The sequence below is a fragment of the Manis javanica genome, chromosome 11 (assembly GCF_040802235.1).
Source record: "Manis javanica isolate MJ-LG chromosome 11, MJ_LKY, whole genome shotgun sequence".
Classification (NCBI taxonomy): Eukaryota; Metazoa; Chordata; class Mammalia; order Pholidota; family Manidae; genus Manis; species Manis javanica.
The window spans coordinates 5,319,671-5,341,518 of NC_133166.1; the positions used below are offsets into that span (position 1 = coordinate 5,319,671).

The window sequence follows — 21,848 nt, forward strand, 5'->3', positions numbered from 1 at the left end:
TTTCTCCCCGGAAAAATGAGTATAATGAAGACACTTGATTTAACTACTCCTGGGTGGCAGGGAAATGAAGCTTAAGAATGAGCCTTGCTCAGCTGTTATGCAAATATCAGGTGCTACGTATTACTATGGATTTTTTGTCCACTGCTCCTTTGAAGGAGCCAAGCTCCCAAAGGGTTTACATTTGTTGCAAAGATGCTGCACAGCTCAAATGGGTTTGGTAGATGTATGGGAAGGTTGTTACAGCTCATAATTTCTCATTCTTGGTAATGTGTGTCTTTGCGGCACATAAATTCACTAGATTGAAGCGAAGGCTATGATGGGGTTGGGGGATTTTGCTCTCTTTGCAGCATGTATGGCTGGCTACGAGACATTTTAATGGCCACAGGTGGTCCCCTGTTCCCCAGGACGCCATCTTAAAAGTGTCCTTTTCACAGTTAGACTATTTCTATTTCTCTCTCTCTCTCTCTCTCTATATATATATATATATATATTTTTTTTTAAGGAGCTAACCTCCTATTTGCTATACAGAGCCTCAGTAGACAAATTTAGTCTCTTTCTTATCCCAAAACAACAGTGCTTTGAAACACCAGTGCATGTTGACATTTAAACCAGAGTTTCTTGAGTAATGAAAGTGTTGAGGAGTTTATCTTAAATACTTTTGGGCCACTCATTTGGAAACATGGTAAATACTAAGCATCTAGTCTCTAAAAACATACATACACAACAAAACTTATCAACAATTTCATGAACTTTAAGGACCTCTCAGGATCCAAAAATCTCTTGAAGAGTTTAATTTGTTTGTACAACCAGGTCCTGATTTACATTGGCTTGTTGAAGGCAGTTGGATTTGGAGATTGGGCAGAGATCTAGACAGGAAGGCACATAACTGGAACCAAGGTGTCAGTTTTAAACCTCTCTGTTTAGTACTATTCATTCTTTGGTCTAAGGCAATGCTATTTGGGGGACCAGTAATGAACCATTTGCTGCTGTTCCCTGAAATTATATGTGTAGAAATTGGGAGTAAGCTTTTAAAAACTTGGGATAATTCTTGGAATACAAAAACCACTCAAAAATATTGGCTGGTGCTTGGCAAACAGAAGACTGTCAAAGACCCATGAAATGGGACCATCCTGTGCCCACTCTCACCACTTATTCAACATAGTATTGGAGGTCCCAGCCACAGCAATCAGACAAGGAAAAGAAATAGAAAGCATCCAAATAGGTAAGAAAAAAGTCAAATTGTCATGATTTGCAGATGATATGATACTATATATGAAAAGCCCTAAAGACCACTAAAAAGCTCTAAAACTAATAAATTAATTCAGTAAAGGTGCAGGATACAAAACCAATATTCAGAAATCTGTTTTACATTTCTATATAATAATGAACTAGTGAAGAAGAAATTAAGAAAACTATTTACAACTGCATCAGAAAGAATAAAATACCTAGGAATAAATTTTAACAGGTCTTTAAAAAGACCTATACTGAAAACTTTAGGACATTGATGAAAAAAACTGAATATGACACAAGTAAATGGAAAGATATACCATGCCCATGAATTTGAAAAATTAACAGTGTTAAAATGTCCATATTATCCAAAGCAATCTATAGAATTAATGCAATCCCTATCAAAATACCAATAGAAGTTTTTACAGAGCTAGTACACATAATCCTAAAATTTGTATGGAACCACAGAAGACCCTAAATAGCCAAAGCAATCTTGACAAAGAAGAACAAAGTTGGAGGAATCACATGCCCTGATTTCAAACTATATTACAAAGCTACAGTAATCAAAAGAGTATGATACTGACATGAAAATAGACACATAGATCAATGGAAAAGAATAGAGAGCCCAGAAATAAATCCACACTTGTATGATTAATTAATCTATGACAAAGGAGGCAAGAAAATACAAAGGGGAAAAGAGAGACTCTTTAATAAATAGTGTTGACAGCTACATGTAAAAGAATGAAACTGGACCACTATCTTGTACCACACATAAAAATAAACTCAAAATAGATAAAAGATCTAAATGTGAGACCTGAAACCATAAAACTAAAAGAAAACATAGGCAGTAAACTCTTAGACATTGGTCTTAGCAATTATGTTTCTGGTTATGTCTCCCTAGGCAAGGGAAACAAAAGCAAAACTAAACAAATGGGACTACATCAAACTAAAAAGGTTCCATCACCAGAAGGATACCATCACCAGAAGGATACCATCACCAGAACAAAAAGGCAACCTATCAAATGGAAGAATATATTTGCAAATGACATATCTGACAAGGGTTTAATCCAAAACAGATAAAGGACTCATAAAAATTAACACCAAAAAAACAAATTACCCTATTTAAAATGGGAAGAGGACTTGAACAGACATTTTTCTAAAGGAGAAATACAGATGGCCCATAGACAGGAAAAGTTGTTCCATATCATGAATCATCAGGGAAATGCAAATCAAAATCACAGTGAAATACCACCTAATACCAGTCAGAATGGCTGTTACCAAACTGATAAGAAATAACAAGTGTTGGGGAGGATGGGGAGAAAGGGGAACCTCCTGCACTGTTGGTGGGAGTGTAAATTGGTGCAGCTACTGTGGAAAACAGTACAGAGGTTCCTCAAAAACCTAAGAATAGAAATATGTATGATCTAGCTATTTTATACGGAGGCCCTTGTCCATCTTGCCAGCAGATTTTGTAAATGCTAGGATGGTTTGTCTTGCATGTAGTACATTTGAAGCCTTATAACTTGAAATCCACAGAACTTTTTTACATTCTGTATGCATGCTAAGGAATTTCAGTGAGGAAAAGGATGTTTATTCATCACCAGATATTATGGCTCTGAGGCCCAAGAATCCTGTGAGTTGGGAAAACAGGACAAAACTACAGATTGAAGGAAGGGTTTTCATGCAGACACATAGATCCCCGAGGCTCTGATTTATTTGACATTTGTGAAGTAAAATGCAACAGGCTGTTGCTGGCTGATTTGAAGCCTGTATCACACCATGTTTTATGATTCCAAATGAACAAAGTAAAGAAAAGTTCCCATGGGAAAACTGAACGGGTGTTTTGGGGCTACAGGACATTTATTTAGTTATATGGTGAAGGATATTTGTTTGATGGTGGAATCACCAAGTAGCCTAAGGTCATGGGTCGGCGTGCTTTAATAGTTCCTAAAAGAAAACTAGAGTACCTTTTCTTTCCCAAAACATCCTTTTGGACAATGTCCTTGACATCGAGAGCTTTGAGTAGTTCAGAGAACTGCTCTGGTCACTACTGCCAGAAGAGGTGTGGTCAGTGTGAGCAGAGGCCTGGACTGGCAGAGGCTGGTGGGGTATTTAGGCTAAAACTCTGCTCTATGGACAGAGTAATGATTTTCTGATGCTAACCATAATGACGTGCAAGTTAGCACTTTGGAAACTGTTAGTTCTTACTCCCGAGAAGGTGATGGCCCTGGAGGCACAGAATGACTTTGAAGCTTTTAACACGAAAATCTCTTGACACCCTTTGTTAACCTACTTAGCTTGGCCTTGCCAAGGAGAACTTCCAAGTTCAACCCAAATCTCTAAACTCCTTCCCAGCTGCTCTGGAGGTAAGTCTAACTGTACATGAGTCTGAAATAAAATCCACGAGAGCAAGGCTTGAACATGTGTGCATTCAAAATCTAGTAATAGAGGCTTCCATGTTAATTTTAAAAACTCAATTATCTGGCTTAAAAACTCTGCATGACTGTGACCTCGGGCATCTGTACAGCTCCTGGCACATGGCATGAACTCAAGAAATATTTGTGGAATAAATACTGGTAAATCATGTCTCATCTGGTCCTAATGAAATTCCAAAATGACAGTTTCATTGATAATTTTTTTTCTTCAGTTAATGTGAATCAGTTGTGCACTCTGTAAATCCAGCCACCTGCGGTATAGGCCTTGATGGGTGTGTACCTATTATCCATTGACTCATTCTAAAAATATTTAATATGTATCTGTAACATTCTGGGTACACCAAATTACCATTTAATTCAACTGTTATAAAATCCTGGTGAAAGGTGTGGAAACGAATATGGTTCCATGCTTTATTTGAATTTTACTCAACTAGGTCTTGTGTTTTTAAATGGTGCTAAAAAGTTACGGTTGGACATTCTAATACAGGGCTAATTTACCAACTGAATCAGCACTAAAGACTTAGCAATAGTGCAGGTGGGCTGTTTTGTATTAGTCTTTGGGGCTTGCTTCTAGACTGTGTGATTCCCACGGCATCTCCACTGCGATGTCCTTTCCAGGTGTCTATATTTTAGTTCTGAAAGTACTCTAGAGCAGTACAGAGAAGACAGGGTGACTGGGTAATCGGGGCAATTTTAAGAGTGGATGGTACATTATTAATAATCATGCCCACATAACAGGTATAAATGGGCCTCTCTCAGGGAAGTGGGGTCCTATAGTCATCCCAGGAAAGGACACGTTTGAAGGATCAAGAGTCGTCTCACGCTGACTCCCTTATCATGTGCATGTCACTCCCTCTTTCTGGGTTTCGGTTAATTCAAATGAGAAGTAAAAGGGTGCTATTAAAACAAATCCTTTTGCTTTCTTAAAATTCCACCCTTCTATGATTACCAACAGAATCAAAGGAAAGAGTCTCATATTTTTGAAACAGTTTCAAAATAAGAGGCAGCTGGATAGAGAAGCACATAATTCCTCCTCCTCTTCCCCTTTGTAAAATGACATAATTACAAAAGCTTACATCACATTTTAGATAAATCAACACTTAAAAAATTTCATCTGCACTACGTGAGGCATTGTGTTGAGAAGGATTCTGAGGACACATCTGGGCTCAGCAGAAAAAGGATCTTCATCAATTAGTGATGCCTTCTGGGGTCATAGGAATGGTAGAGAGAAGGGGGGAGGGAGGGAGGGATTATAGGAAATGAGTGTGCCAGTCCTCTGCCTTTACTAGCCTACGGTCCCTGGGGCTATGATATAAAAGAAAAAAAATCTCATATTTAGGGTATATCTGCCCATACTGATATATATGATTGTGCTGGGCTCACCCACAGATTTTTCTCCTTGTTCTTAACGCCTTTTTCTAAGCACTCAAGTAGCAGAGTATAAGCAGTGGCCCTCAACCCTGGCTGCATGTTGGAATCATGTAGGATTTCTGGGGGTGAGGTCCAGATTCAGTGGTTTTACCATCACCTGCCCCCCCACAACTAGGGGATTCTACTCCACAGTCAGGATAAAGAACCACTGGGGAAGAGGCTAGAACAAGAGATGAGAGGCAGCACACCCAGATCTCAGTCCTTATTCTTTATTAGGACTGTTGGGCCTTGGATATGTCACTCATCTTACGGTAGTTTGTAAAATGTATTAAATTTGGACTCCAGTATTCTCTAGCTCTAACTTTCTGTGACTAACAGATGAGGTGAAGGGTATCATGTGTGCAAACTCAGACAAATGTAGATGTCCTGCTCTTTGTAAGTTCAAGGAAAGCGGACTTTGTTGTTAAAGAGAGAAACAGCATATGATCAGGAATCAAATAAACATAACTTGTTGATGCATGAACGATCATGATTTCTTAAAAAGAGGCAGCTAAGTTACATTACACTGTAGATAGAGTCCTTTCTCTAGGTTGTTCTCTCATATGATGTTTCTTTACACACTAGAACTTCATGATCATAATTTACTATTTCCAACGTATTTTTTAACTGCTCGCACCCCTGACTTGAACCTTTCAGCATTCCTGTTTAGTGATTTAACCTCTTACCTGAGTGACAGCAACATTTGTCCCATCGGTGACCTCTACACTCATATTATAGATGGACCTCTGCTCTGCGTCCAAAGGTTTTGCAATGACAATGGTCCCGACACCCTTCTCTGCATCAAAGGAGCTGTCAAAATTCCCCCCTGATGATTTCACAAAAACAACACAAAATTAGCATATCTGAGAAGTTACTACATATAGCTTTCAAGCCCTTATATAGAAATATATTTTTTTGACAGACATCCCTATGGCTTAATTTCATACATCTTAAATGGGACTTCTTATTTCCACCTTAATTCATATTTCAAAACACAGCTTCTGCAATGCATAACAAATGGCACAAAAAAGGAATGTACTGCAAAGAGAAACCTCAGCACTAATGTTAGAGTAGTGAAGCATAAACTGACTCCATAAAATATTTAGAGAGCTAAAAGCCCTTAAACTCCTTGTAGCTTCTGTGCTAGGAATTTCTAGGCTCTTTTTCTTTTTCAAAGTAGATTAAATTCTAAGTAAATAAAGTCTAAATATTATTAACAAAAATGAGTAGAGCCACAAATCTATTTCAGGATTGATGGTAAACATTTGGTTGGTAGAGTTCAGATTCCCTCAAGTAGATATCAATTCAATGTCAGAAATGAGATGATAAATACTAGAAAATAAGAAAAAGCAAAAATGTTTTAATTTCATATAAAAATTTTTTATCTGCAAGTTGGGATATTTGTAGAAATACTTTTTTGCCATCTTGACAGTGTGAATTATACATATTTAGGGTACATATGGGTGAATTATATTTCTCCCAAAAAAGTAGAAAGTCTATGGGTGATTTACAAAATGAAATCTGGAAAAAAGTAGAGGAAAACATTGGCTTTTGTAACTTACAAAACAATTAATATGGAAGTTTAGAAAATGTTATCCCACCCCCACCCCATACCAGATATAAAAAATAATATGTGAATAATGTGCCTAAACTAAGATAACATAGGCCTTGTTGATGTTGCTGTAGCTGTTTCCATCTTTGGGACTGTAAGTATAGTTTCTGATCTTTCCCAAAATGAAAAAAATTTTTTTAAGGGGAGGGAACCTAAATGCTGCAATGATTTTAATTAAATATCAGTATATATTCACAAGCTCTATTTATTTCAGCCTGAAATTTCATGATGTCAATTAATTTTGTTCTTGGACAGTAATTTAACATCAGCACATCAGGTAATGCCTTTATTGAGTTTCATATTTTAGAAAAGAAATCTCGGTTTCTCTTATATCCAACCCTCTTTGCATTTCATTTTGCTAATCAATGAGCAATATCATGCACAGTTTCTGTGATACTACAATTGCAAATGGGCAGGTGGGTTAAGGGAAAGGAGAATTTTACCTGAATTACTGGAGTTTGATGTACAGTGACACAAAATAAACAGATTGTTTTACTTAAAAAAAAAACCCTCATCATATATATTTCAAATACTTATTGCTTGCAGCTGTCATATACACTTAAGATTATTTAATTGCTAGAAAGAATGTTAATTGCCCTTGACATTTAATTAAAGTTATGAAGACAGGAGGTACCAGAGAATTGCTTGGAGATGATATATTTTTCAAAAATTTCATCTGAAAAGAGACTCATCTTCCAATTAATATCTTTGATTTACTGAGGAGGGGTAAATGTTATCTCCCAAAAAAGTCTTTTGAAGAATAGGATAAGGAGAAAGGAGAGGAATCCAGGCTGAAAAGGGAAGTTACTCGGAGGCTACCGTGTCTCTTGCAAAGGGAATGCTTTAGGTTGAGAATGGCCTGAGCTAAAATGTAAGGCTGATGCAGGTGTCTTGAATAACCATCCTAATGAGCAAAGGAAAATCATTTGCTATCAAGTGGTACATGACTGAAAAAAATTTTGCCATGGAAACTTTCAAAGGAAGGACAGAAAAGACTAGCACACAATGTCTCAAGCTCTTTCTGGTGGGTATTATATCATATTTTAAATCACATTTGAAATCATTTTTAGAATGTTTTCCTGACTAGGATGTTTACTTTCTTAATTCTGAAGACCATGATTTTTTTTGTGTGTGTGGATGGGTGGGGGAAGAAGTCATCTTTCAATGTCAATGATTTTAGAAGGTGGAAATTTGGAGGTCAAGTCAAAACAGAAATGATAAAACCTTGGTTGTCTCTGGGTTATGAGTGAAATAATGAACGAAAAGGAAATTTAGAGACCAGGCAAGCAACGATTTCCAGTTTCAGTTACTGTGTAAATGGGGCAATCCTATCCCATGCTGCCTGAGACTGTCATTTGCCCCAGGGCCCCCTGCAGAAATACATATTTATTTCATGTGCTTGGTGGCATAAAATCTACATATTTTATGTATAGCATATAGGTTGTGTGCTTTCTTATTAGTCAATGTTCATGTCAAAAAAACACATTTTTGGATGTTTTTATGGTTGTAATGTTGTTACAGTTCTCTCTTTTCCAGCGCGTGCATGTGTGTGTGTGTGTGTGTGTGTGTGTGTGTGTGTCTCCATCATTCAACATTACTGTTTTAAATACTCTGGACCAGAAATCATAAACAGTAGGGGAGATAGACAAATAGGAAGCAGGTCAAGGTGCATTTTAGAGAAACTGTGCCATATCTCTCAGCCCATCAAGATGGTCAGCAGCCTCCAATAATCACTGCCAGGGCATCCGCTCCTAGTTAAACCGAGATTTCATGTGAATCAAGGGTCCCCAAACCTTCCCTCAGTTATGAAATGAATTTCTGACAAGGGACACAGAATCTAGACCAGCAGTTCACCATCAACCCTCACACAATTTAATAACCTACCACTTAAGCTTCCCATTTCGTCAACGACTCTGTATCTCTCCCCCAGGGCTCATTTTTCAGGCTCCCTTTTAGCCTGAAGGGTGATTTCATTTCACAGGCAACCATGTCCAATTCATCTGGGGTGAGACTCTCCAGTGGAGCCCATTCTCACTAGCAGCATTCCCTTTAAACAAGATGTGCTTCCTCAGAGCCAGTAACACAACATGCAAAGCCTGGAGAGCTGGTGCAGCAGCGTTTGGCTAAACAAAAGGTGGGGAGAAGGGAGGACACTGCCGAGCTGGTCTGAGTTTCGACAAAGTGGGAAATAAGAGGAGTCACAGCCTGAGCATTGCTGTCCGGTGTGCGGCAGAGGTGGTTAAAAGCAAGGTTGTGAACAGCCCACACAACAGACAATTCATGTCAGGGACATTTCTCCGTGACCAGTGCCGGTCATGACAGGTGCAACAGAGTAAACAAAGAGCAGGAGAGGAGGGCTGGGTTTCTACTGGATATTAAAGTTAAATGTAGCACTGGGGAATGTCCTCAAACGCTTTAAAAATGGGACTAGAATGAAAACATTTTGACCCAGCGGCTACTGCTTGACGGTGCTGGGCAGCAGGGTGTTGGGCCATGATTTAGTCTAGAAAGGAGGGTACAGAGCATCAGCATCTGTCCACGGGAGCCAGAGGTGAATATCACAGCACTTTCCCTTTAGAGAAGCTTCCAGGCATCTCCCCTAGCATATGATTCCCTTCCACTTTGTGCGTAATTGTAAAAGTATCAACCCAAATCTAGTCGTCACCAAGAGGGAAGTGTTACGTGAGGAGCTTCAAAGACGCTGAGCTGTGAATCTCAATGAATTAAGAGAGTCGCTCGCAAGCTGTTCATTCAAGTTCAGCGTGTACACTGAACTTAAGGAAAAATGCTAAACATCAGCTATGGTTCGATCACGAATAATTTTCTGCCTTGGAATGAAGCAAGCACAGTATGGGGCTGGAATGTCTATTTACGAGGAAAGCAGGAGACACAGGGTGGAGGTCTGGAAACAGTGGTTGGAAGGAAAATCCCTTCTAGAATCTGGCTTAAAATTCATTTCCTTAAAACAATTAATTTATAAAGTGTTGTTTAGGTTTTTTATTATTTTCCTAAAATCTCTTCCTATGTGCTTCTATGGACGGTTGAGTTGCTATGGAGAAAAGAGGATTATTTGGGATCAAATTAGGGACAGAATTCAGAACAGGGGCAAAGGAAGGTGTTTGATGTCAATCGAGTGACTCTGGGTAAGTGTCAGCTCGACGGAGGAACAGCTGTATGTGGAATAGTACATACACACACACACACACACACACACACGGCTTCTCCCAGGAGGGGTGGGAAGTTTTCTGATCAAGAAAAATGGCCACTTGGTTAGAGAAGACCCGGACATGTCCACGCTCTAGTCAGAGAACAGGGCTGCGGCTGGTGCTATCAAAGAATTTAACTTGCCCACTGGTCCCAACCCTGATAAGGGATGGCTACACTGGGGACAAGGTCCAAGACGGGCAGGAGTGAGCTTCTGGGACAGAAGGAACCAAGAACCCAAGTCTGCAGGAATCTGTGACCAACCAAGGGCCAAGGTGGTGTTTATGTACCTACCATACAGAAAGGTATTCCAGTTCGAGCTGGACCTTTGCACTAGCTTGCAACATCAGAGAATTACTTTCAAAGAAAATGAAGGTATTTTAGGTGCTTATTATCTACAAGAAAAACTGTATTTCTAGTCTAACTATGGGATGAAAAGCTAGAAAATTGAGTGGCAGCTTCCCCCCACCCCCTGCCCCCGCCCAGCCAAACACTGCGTGAAGAGGAATTGTTTGAAGTGTGTAATGATGGTGGTCTTTACAATACAAATATTTGCCACTGGGATGAAGATGCAGAGAATGAACTGCGAACCAGATTGCATGCACACTGGAGAGTATGTAAATCAAGGAGCTCTGAGTTGAAATCGTAACCTCCTGAGAAGTGTGGAGATATGTGATAAAGTCACAAAGGATTATGGGTTATTTTTGTTCCCGTCGTTTCCTCTCCCTTTTAACACAGAGAAGGAACATGCTGAGCGTTGGGCTGTTTTTTAAACACAGAACAGCTGAACTTTATTATGTTTCCTTTTAATTACCGCTTCCTTAACTGGGTTACAAGGAGGGCTTCTGTTGCTGGAAGCTGAAGAGAGTCTCGCTATGTGATATCATAAGTAGGGGTCTCTTTGGAGGTACAAGAAAGTGACTGGCAGATCCTTGCTACAGGGGTCTAGACTTGGGAACAAATTCTTGAGTGCCACATGGTTTTTGTGTATTCATATTATGGTGGGAGGAAAAGGAATGCAGTTAAACAAGAATTGGGTAGATTTGGAAATATGGAAATGAGGGACTATACTCTCAGTGGAAAAAGTGTGCTGAAAAATGATGTCTGCTTACTTGTGGAGAATTCATTTGTTACTGTATTTGTAAGCTGTAAGTATTAGGCTAGGATGTTATCCTCTGTAACCTCAAGTGCCTGTGTAGGTGTCTGAGTGCACTAGGTCTGAAATGGAAACAAATCCTCACTCCCTTTGGAACAGCTAGAATGTATTTACCTAGGGAAGACCTCTGCTTACACCTGAGGCCCCATTTGTGATCCATGCCAACATTACATGCCTCGTGTGTCTTCCCAGCATTGCTAAGTTTCTTGGCATTGAGAAGCATTGTTCCCTGTCTTTGGCTTGGCCAAAGAGGATGCTTAAGTAAGGAGGTAAGGGAGAGAAAGAGGAGAATTTTGATGGCCAAGGATAAAAAAGCAAGAAATCTTGGAAGTGAGAAACATCTGAATATGATAGAGAAAATAATAGGTTTTTTTAGAGAAGGGGAAAGATGTTGTCAGCAGATTGAAAAACAAAAAAAAAGATTCTGTTAGATTAGGAAGGATTTTTCAAAAGGGAGATTTGGTGGAAGGTATAACATTATCAATATTGCAAGTAACTGGCACTTGGTGAAAATATTTCACTTTTATAGTGAAATAAAGAGTTGCTGTTTCAAGATGTTGCTAATTGGATGTGGGGATGGAAATAAAATCTTGTTCTGTTTGGGTATCTGGCCCAGTGAATTCAATCTGGAGGAGAAGCACAACTAGATGTTGTAAGATCTACAGTAAAATCTCTGTCATGGAAGCATTTGGAATAGAGGTCTTCACTAAGAGAATATCTCAGCACCCTGAAACAGAGAGGATCCTATGGGAAGAGGGTAGCATTTAGAAGCACAAAGATGGAGAAATGTGGAAACGGGTGCTATGATTTTGATAATAATTCCTGGACATGTACTGGGGGCAGCCTAAGGGGACTTCCTCCAGGGGCTCTCATTTGTAAACGGCCCCTCTCTTCTTGGCTAGTTCTCATTTTGTCAAAGGTGTGGTGGTTGCTGTGGCTGGGAGTACAATGGAAAGTCACTCTGACTCTGGATTGGTCTCAGGAGGCATCAAGGGTTAACGCATTGGCGGCCTGGAGCATCTCCATCAGTCACCGTAATTTATTCCACTCATCCCAGGTGAACACCAACAGAAGCATTGGCAGGAGGAAGGAAGGAGGAGACAAAAAGGCCTTGACCTTGAGGGTTAAGAATGGAGATAGGATCAAAACAAATGAAAATGTACAACAGCATTAATAATGCCAACTTGGAAAGCATGCATGTAAGGTTACACACAGTTTACGAGGCACGCTTACCTACACGCAATCCCACATCCACACACACACACACACACATGCAAGAATGCTGAATAACTGCACAACTGACATGGATAACTGGGAGCAGATGGCTGGTCAGACTGAGTGCCAGAGAAAGATGTGTTTGGAGAATTTTTGGAATGGGGTACAGGCAAGGGCTTCCTGGCGCAGTGGGGGGTGGTAGTGGCATGTGCCTTGGCTTGGGAGCTTGCACGTAGGGATCATGCACGAGAGAGAAGCAGTGCGTTGGGGCTGTAGAGGTGCTTGCAAACTGGAGTGTCCAGTGGGGAGGGAGATAAACTGGTGGCTGATGAGAGAGGACAACAACTCCTCGCAGGGCTTGGGACAGCACAGCAGGAGCCTTCTTGCTCATTGTATTTCAAATATACTCTTCTTTGGGCTGTTTGCAGGAAATCACTACTGCACATGCCCCTGGAGGCCTGGCATCAGGACACATGTTGTGACTCCAACTAGGGTGGCAGTGAAGGAATGATCAGGGTGACAGTGAAGACCAACAGGTGATACACATATGCCATCCCTTTTCCCCAAGAAAGAAGAAATTGCATAAGATCATAACTTAATGAGCTGAAAATTATTGAGAAGATGCAGAAACAAGAGGCATCTTTCATGGATCAGAAGAGGTCCCATTTCAAATGCATGACATGCAGATGGGGAAGGAGTTTAAAGCTTGGAATGAGGATGGTCATGTACAGGGATAGTGTGATTAATGCCAATTAAGTAAAACAAAGATGTTCTACTGGCATTCCATAACGTGAAGTTTGAGAAGAGAAGCCCTTTCTTTTTGGGGGTTCAGAGGAGTGTCTACTGAAGTTTGATAGGGGGTCATGGGAAATTCTTTTTCTGTGCCTCATTAAAACAGATGTGGAGTGTTCTAAATGGTTTCCCCAGATCCAGCCATTCCTGGGAAGAGAGTGGGCTCCTGCCCATCCTATGCAGTCAGGGACATGAGGAAGGAAATGATTCCTCCAGACCATCGCTCTGGATTCCCTGCCTCCCACAGAGAACCGTGGGAAGTCAGCTCTAGCTCAACCCGGTGTCCAGTCCGGGGCTGGCACATACCCTCCCCTCTCTCCTCTTGGCAACAGGCCATTTTGTTTCCCCATTCTCACACTTATTTCCTCTCCACTGCCTCTCCCTGCCGGTTTGTAGAGGGCAGTTGTGCTGCTCTGTCCTCTCCTTCTGCAGCCCGGTGTGCTTGCTTTCTTTCAAGGAATTTAAAGGTTGGCTCCCAATGCCTATTCCGCCTGCTTCCATCTGCTTTCTCTATTCAGCTCTCGCAGGAAGCTCTCACTAGCTATATATCCAGGTTCCATTTCCTGCCCTTCCTTTTGTGGATGGCAGCCAGGGGACTCTCCTGGTGGGGCTTTTTGGTTTATGAATGGCCCTAGTCCTGCAAAAGAGAGGGCTTGGGATATATTGTAAGGGGTATATTCTAATTTAATTTTCAATTCAAAAAGGCCCAGTGAAATAAACCAACCTACCAGAAGATAAAAACAAAAAACAACAAAAAGCCCACATACCTCAAAAGCAAAGAAACAAATTTAGAAAATAAATCAAAACAACCCCCTGTCCCCAAATCCAAACCCCAGCAAACCTCAAACAAAGGAGTCACTGGATATGAGTAATGCAATAGCTGTTAGAGGCATGTATGAAATCTGTGGGCTGCACTTCAGCCTGTCACAGGCAGTTATGAAAGATGTAATTTAATTTGCTTAAAAAAAAAAACCCGTAAAAGGCAGATTGGATAGCTGTATTTTAGCAAATGTGTTTGCACTAAGGGTACCTTCTGTTGAACAGTTCTGCCCACAAGCTGTCTGTAGAATATAGAACATCTCTCGAGCATGCTTGCCACCTTGAAGCAGGGCAGTCGGGAGCAGAAAAAAAAAAAGAACAGAATGCAGAAAAAAGGTGAAGAAAAAGAGAGAAATGAAGGACAGCAAGTCTAGTACCATCAATACATTTAGAAATGAGATTAGCCAAGTGTGACAATAGAATTTAAATGACACACAGAAGGACATTAAGATTGCAGTAAATAACATACTATGGAAAAACCAGCCAGAGAGCACTTTCTGTTCAGCTTAGCTACAGAGTCGGAACGAAAGCACAGGTCGATTACTCATTTTACTGGCTCTTTTGCATTCCAGAACTATACATCTTTTAATCTTAGTGTTAATCGTTAGTGTGATTTTTTTTTTTTTTTTTTAGCTGCAGCTCCAAACAGTCAATGATTACATTGCCTAATACTGTTCTGGAAGTCTCAAACTTACCAACTATGTCAAACCACAGAGGGGTGTTAGCTGGCTGCACAGACACCACACCCACAATCTCAGTGACTCTATCGCTTTCCATGACTGTGAAGTTATAAAACGGCTCATCGAAGGTCAACGGTATAGGTGAAGGGGGTGGTTTCTTAATCCATTCAATATGGAGGCGGGCCGTGGAGGATTTCTGTGGGCGCCCGTTGTCCACTGCCTTTATCTACTCACACATGGAAAGAACACAGAAAGATGTCTTAGAGCTCGGATCCTTACAGAAATTTGGATCTGTCACTCCTATATTGTTAGGCCAAGAACCCAACCTCACCACAGTGTCAGCAAGGGAAAGAAGAGAGTGGAGATCTGGGGAGAATGGGCTTAGGAACTGGGGTGTAGTAACTTCATCACATGGGGGGGCCCCACACCACATTCACAAGGTGATTTGAACCATCACCAACTTAAAGATGTGGAAAACTTGAAAAACAAATGTGCTTAGAATTTTCAGTGTTTTATAGGCATGAATCATAGTTATATTAGTAGGAATATTTACTTTGATTCTTTAAACTTTGGGGATGATGCTTGAAAGGGAATAAAGTGCATTGTGAATCCTTACTTCAGCATAAATATTGTGTGTAAGTGTGTGTGTGTGTGTGTGTGTGTTAAGTCCAAAAAATAAAAAACACTGACAGAAAATAAAAATATCAAAATTTAAAAATCCACATTAAAGAAAGGATTTAAAAATAGTACATCCTAAAAATGACACTTATAGGTGCATGGCTAATGGTTATAGCCTTTAAAAACAGAGACAACTCGTAGCACCCAAATGCTATATGTTCATGAATTATTACTTTGCCCTAGAAAATTCCTGTGAGATAGAGGACATTTGCAGACACACATCTTAGGTCAGGATTCCTGGAAGCAGAGCCTGAGGCAGGGATTTCAGTACAAATGATTTTGGGGGTGTGGGAAGTATTCTTAGGAGAAAGGGACTGAGGAAAGTGGGATGGACAGGGAAAGATGCCAAATAAGGGTGTGGTCTCAGCTGAGGGCCACCATCAGCCTGATCCCACCGGGAACTCTGAATCATTAACTGTGCCACAGGGTTGGCTCCACCTGGAGGCAAGGGGGTTTGGACTTTTGTATCTGGTGTCAATCTATCATTGGCTAAGGGCTACTGGGCTGGGATTGGGAATGTGGAAATTATTGTGCCAAGAAGCTCAGTCAAGGATGACTCTCTGGAGAAGGGAGCACAGCAGTTGGGGGATAGCTGCACAGTCTGGCAAAGGATATCTGGGTGGGGCAATAACGGTATCATCTGGTCCTCAAAGATTCCCATCAGCAAGTCTCACACAACTGCAACAGCACATATTACACCAGAGCTGCTAATGGTAAAAACAGTGCTACTTTTCTCCTTTCTCCCACTGTTTTGGATATGTTACTGAGCAGGGAAAGGAACCTAAGTCCAGACCAAAGGAGTGAAATGATAAACCAAGGGACTCAGACAATTATTTACAATAGTTAAGGACTGACTGCCTACAGCAGAGAAGGCTGTGGACTAAGAGAAGGATGGCAGATGGCACTAACTCCTGAGTGTTGTTGGGACCCTGGGAAGCACCCATCACTTGTATGGATTACCAGTCCCCTTTCTGGCCTAAAAGCCATCTGTCTAAGGTGATTGGGGGTGTGGAGAGCAGGCTTGCACCTTAGATATGGGGGTTTAAGTCTCCATTTGAGATGGTGCTCATGTTGGCTTTTATTTTATTTATATTATTTCATTACTAAACAATGAAAATGAAAATTTAGTCACTTTTTACTTAAGTTTTTCACTTACAAAATAAGCGTAGCTGTGATTTGTGCCTCAAATTTACAAAACAAAAGTCATGTTCTATCACACTGTCAACAATTACAAGAGTTGTTTTCTTTGGGAAGTCTTGTGGTAATATGTCATGTGGTGATATATTATGTGATGGATAGAATATGTCACCATTGTGTTCCCCTAGTTTCAGTTTATATGTATGCTCAGTACTTTGGAATGATTTAGGGCTGCACAAAGTGTAGTTGAGTATGTGATGGAGCAGGCTGTGTACTGAGAATGGGAGATATTTGCTGATAGGACACAACTGAAGAAAATGGTCTCATTATTTAAGAGTATCACTGAAACAGAAAGTAGCTTCCAAAGTTGAGTGGCTGCACTTTTTACTCTAAAGATTTATTGTGCAAAAGAATATATATGAGTAAGAACATAACTCCTTCCCCCCATTAATGTTGTTGAGGTTCAGAAAAATCTTACCGTTAGGATGTCATAACTCCCTGCTGTAAATTGCTTTCTGGAAGAAACCATGCCAGTTTTAGGGTCAATAAAGAACTTTCCATCATCATTGCCATCCACGATACTGTAGGAGATTTCTGCATTGGGGCCCTCATCTCTATCAAATGCAAAAGCCCTGTAAATGGGTTCTCCTCTCTTCTTTCGGTCACGTTCTGGCAGCTTGATCTGGTAGACCTTCTCTGGGAACTGTGGCTTATTGTCATTTTCATCCAGAACCTGAACCACCACCCAGATGGTCGACTGTTTTGGAGAGGAACCGCCATCTGTTATGGTCACCTGAGTTAAAAAGAGAAAGCATTTTGCAATCAGTAGGGAGAATTATTTTCTCCCCACTCCTCCACTTACCCATCCCACAAGAGGTCTATTCTAGGACTTAGGACATCTCAACTTTCCTTATTCCTGTAGTGCATGACAAATGCATAATTTTTTTATAGTTCATCCATAAAAGCAGGGTAATGCCCTAAATTCAGTACTGGAAACCATTGTTGAAAGGGTACAAATGAGCAGGGCTTTTATGTGGAATAGAGAGGGAGAAAGAAAAGAAATAACTATAAATTGTGCCAGCTTATATAAACTTAGTGGACCTAAACTATGCTCCCCTTAACAGACACAAAAAACAATACAACCATGATTATGCATTAATCCATGGGTGCTTCTTCTAATCCTGGGACAATGTGATTATCCAAATTCTTTCAGTATTTGTTTCTTTTCTTTTCCATCTTCATGTAAAATTTGTGACCTTTATCACTGCCCAGAAGGAAAACTGTGATATTTGTTAGGTACATTTGACAGTTAAAATATGTTTTTAGCAGCCACAAAATATTTTTTCCCCTCTCTGGGAAATTCATGGGGGATGGACATCCCTTCCCATATCGATGAGATGCTATTCTTATGCGTGTTTGTGAAAACTGAGAGCAATGAAGAGCATGTGCATATACTGAATTTGCAAGGAAGATACAAGAAGTCTGAGTCTTCTTGTGAATAATCTTCTTGGTCATTGCGATGATGATACTATCATATTACTATTTAACATGTAGATGGTGACACAGTTTATAAAGCCCCCTTCCATGCATTCTCATTCTCTTTCCTAAATAACCTCTTTAGTACATGGAGAAGGTTTATTTATTCCCATTGTATAGATGAGTAAACAGAGGCTCAGAGGTCCCATTGCTAAATCCAGGTGTTGAACTTTGGGCAAGTCTCAATGTTCTGTTTAACCACAAAACCTGGAAGAAGCCTATATTTAATCTTTAAGTCATTACCCTGAACAAGAGAGCTTATTGCCTCAAAATATATATTTGGAGGCTGGAAGGATCATAAAGATGTACTCTGCATCGATTGGAAAAAAAACAACAGTGAATTCCAGCAACTGGTCATTTAGTTTTTCACCTAATAAAGCAACCTGACAGAAATAATGGGAAAAAAGGGGCCAAAAATGTGGGAAAACAAATTAAAAGCTTCTTGCAAAATGGAACAAGAATCTACTTTAGTTTCTCTTACAAGCTGCCTAGAAGGATAGTTTTAATAGACTTAAGATAAATTTTCATAGGAGTTCTTGCTTTCTTTGAAAAATCAATCAAGTTTCCTTCTAAAGTTATTTCCCCAATTGGTTTGTTAGGTTTCACAAAAGACACATCATGGCCAACATGTGCCAAGGCTGGATTTTGACTCAAGCTGATTCCCGGACATGCCGATTCTGAAGAGGCACATTCTGCCGCCGCCCATCTAAAACGTTACACTCCCAGGAGGCTTGTGTTGACCAAAACACATTGATTTCTTGGCTGCTGACAGCTCTGCCTCCTTTTTTTGCTTCAAGAGCCTCTTTCCAAATCCAGACAATGTTCACTGTCTTTACTGTGCACGAAATCACGTCCCCATTGCTTGTCAATAAATGCCCTGCAGGGGGACCTCGCGGGGCTCCAAGATGGAGCTCTGGTGCTGCTTCAGGGCCAGGCAGCTGCCAAGGAAAGGAGGGACCCTCCTGGCTGTGGTTTTCCACTCACCCAAGACTACTGCTGCTGTTAAAATACTATCTTGCAGGGTAGTCCTGGATTGACCAACCCAGGTCTTCAAGGCATTTGATTACAGGCAGGGAAGGGTGAGGCAGCTCCTAGGTGTGCCAAGGGGAGGAGGTCACCTATGTCACCATCTCACCTTACACATCCAGCTCTCTTGCTCCCTCAGGCCACACAGGCATTCTTCAGATTCTGCAACAACACTCTTCTACCTCAGGGCATTTGCACATGCCATCCGCCATGCTCTCTCCCTGGAGTGCTCTTTCATCCCTTTTCCTGGATCTCGCCTCCTCATCCTTTAGGTCCAGCTGAAAGGTCATCCCCAGGGATGGCTTTCTGAGCCACAGATCAAGTGCAAGTCCCTCCCTATCCCCTTCCTGAGTTATGTACTCTTAAATTACCCTATACTTTTTTTTCAGTAGCACTTACTGTTGTGGAAGTTCATCAAATACATGATTCTCCACCTAAGGGGTGAAGCTGCGTGAGGGCAAAACCAGACTGCCTGTTTTGTTCATTGCTCTCTTCCCTGTGTCAGGCCACACAGACAGAACACACTCCACAAAGTCTTATTTAATGGATTAGACTCCAATTCAGTTCCTGCTTGGGTAAGCTTTTAGCTGAAGCAGTCTCACATTGTAAAACCTCTATCGATCATTCCAGGCCCTTTGCCACATAGCCCTAAGCTGCCTTTCCTGTATTTTGGCCCATAACTCTTCCATCTCCTTACCCATGGCTTCAACTACCATCTATGTGCTAATAATTCCCCAAGGTGTGCATTTGTGCCCAAGCCTTATTGGCAGACTCCAAAACAACATCTTGAACCACTTTGATCTTCTATGGACCTCACACATGCACCCAACACCCCAAGAGACACAGTCTGAAATCCATACTCTCAAACCTCCTCCCCCTGTTTTCACTGTCTCAGTGAGTGACAGCCACACCTACTCACATACAGTTTGTGCCAGAATCCTGGGCATCCACTAAGAGTCCCCTCTCTGTCTATATCCAACCAAACTTGGAGGTCAGCAGGTATCTCCTATGTGCACCTCCTCTGCAACACTGCCCTAGGATGGGCCTCATTTGCACCTTGCTTGGATTGCCACAACAGCCTCCAGGTCTCCCTGCTTCCAGACTTCACCTTTGATGTAAAGTGTTATTTCTTTCTTAAAAATCCGATCATATCACCGACCTGTATAACATTGTTCAGGGGCTCCTTGAGAACGAGGATCTGGTTGGGCTTGATTATCACCATGTGCTATCTGCTCCTTTCCTGCCCTCTGCGCCTTACATCATGTGCTGGGGACATCCTGAGTGCGTCTCGCTCTTCGTTACACCTCCATTCCATTGCAGAGTCATTTGTCTCTATGGAATGCCTTCTCTTGGGAATATACCTGACTCATTCTAGAAGCTTCAATTCAGACACTTCTTCGAAGCCATCCCTGCCTCCTGCAGACTGACGGAGGTGCCCTCACCATGCTCCCACTCCACTGCATCCATGACCCCAGGACATTCATCACCATCCTGTATTTCTAAGTACCTGCTTACCTGTTGGTCTCCACTCAATTGTTCCAGACCATGAGCAACCTAAAGTCAGGGGCTCTCTCTTATGCACCATTATGTTCTGGTACCTGGTACAGCTCTACGTGCCAATAAATGCTGTTGAGTGAAATTAAGAATCAATTGACCCAAAACTCTTCCCTTTGATAATTAGTGGGGAAAATATTCAGATGCTGAAGAGTTCTGCTTCATCATCTGAAAGAAATGAAGAGACTCAGAATATATGGATTTCCTAGGGATTCTTGCTTTAAGATTCTATGAGTTGGGGTCAGATGGAGGTGGATACAATCTCAACCCTGTACTCTGGAGTTCACAGGCACCTTACATCACAGAAAACACTACCAATCTCAGGACCGCTCATTTGATGGCTAGCTGCTTCCAAAACCAGGCTGGCCACTGTGGACACTTACTTACAATCTACCAAAGTGATCTATTCCTTGTTTGGCTCCTTCAGTATACTGTGAGCTACCAGGGGCAGGGACCTTGTTTTTTCATCTTTCCTGGAACCGGAAATACTCTCAATAAATGTTTGCTGAACTGAACTATGTCTTTGCTAACCTCCAAGTCTTCATTACCATTTTTATTTCTCTAGATCCACTCATGTGTCTGGCTGTGTTCATACCTGTACTATTAATCATGAATGATTCCATCAGACTCTTAGACTTCATATTTCATGTTGCCCTAGGCCTCAACGCACCAGCTGGGATTAGTCTATATGAAAGGAGTAGCTGTACAGGAGATTGAAGCAAAACTAATTGAGATAAATCCCCATTATCTCCTCCTCTGCATCGTTTTTCACTAACCATGCAAGGAATTAGCTATTGTTTAGATACTTTCCATACGGCCTCTTGTTCTGCCACAATCCAACAAAAGAAAACTGAGCCTTCCTAACCTAGATTTTCTGCTGTCATCATTGATCAATAATCAGTGGTTCAGCCATTAATCAGAGACTGAAAGATCAATTTTTTCAGGTGCTTATAGCTAGTAACTAACAAAAGGACCCACAATTAGTTCAGTACCACTGAAGGGACAGTACAGTCCACTTCATCTTCGTATGGTGCCCTTGGGGTCTGTGACTACCAGGCAGAACCAGAGGTGACCGACGTGACTCAGTAGATTATGATGACAAAATTACCAAGAGGAACAGGTTTATAAATCTATTCTTGGAAGATGCGAGAGCTTTAGAGAACAAAAACTGGATGGACATTGAGGATTCTGGAGTTATGGTAGCGGGTGGAAGGCCACAATTCTTACTCACTGAAATTGCCTGATGCATTTACATTGTTGTCTCTCTTCCTGCAATAGTTTGCATGTAAGCAACCTGAATGCTGAGACATTGTGTCTATCCACTGCCTTGTCTCCAATGATTCTAAGAGTATCTGAGAATATATTCA

The 21,848-nt window shown here is 41.1% G+C and overlaps 1 protein-coding gene across 2 annotated transcripts in view; it reads right to left on the reverse strand.

The window, feature by feature from the left end:
* FAT3 (FAT atypical cadherin 3) overlaps nt 1–21,848 on the reverse strand; it is a 621,620-nt gene that overhangs the window by 106,605 nt on the left and 493,167 nt on the right. For both annotated transcript variants that reach the window (XM_037011586.2, XM_073215899.1), the window contains exons 5-8: nt 16,844–17,158; nt 14,566–14,776; nt 14,082–14,150; nt 5,759–5,898 (exon numbers count right to left, since the gene is read on the reverse strand). In XM_037011586.2, the coding sequence (XP_036867481.2) occupies nt 5,759–5,898; nt 14,082–14,150; nt 14,566–14,776; nt 16,844–17,158 (735 nt within the window). The remainder of the gene's footprint in view (nt 1–5,758; nt 5,899–14,081; nt 14,151–14,565; nt 14,777–16,843; nt 17,159–21,848) is intronic.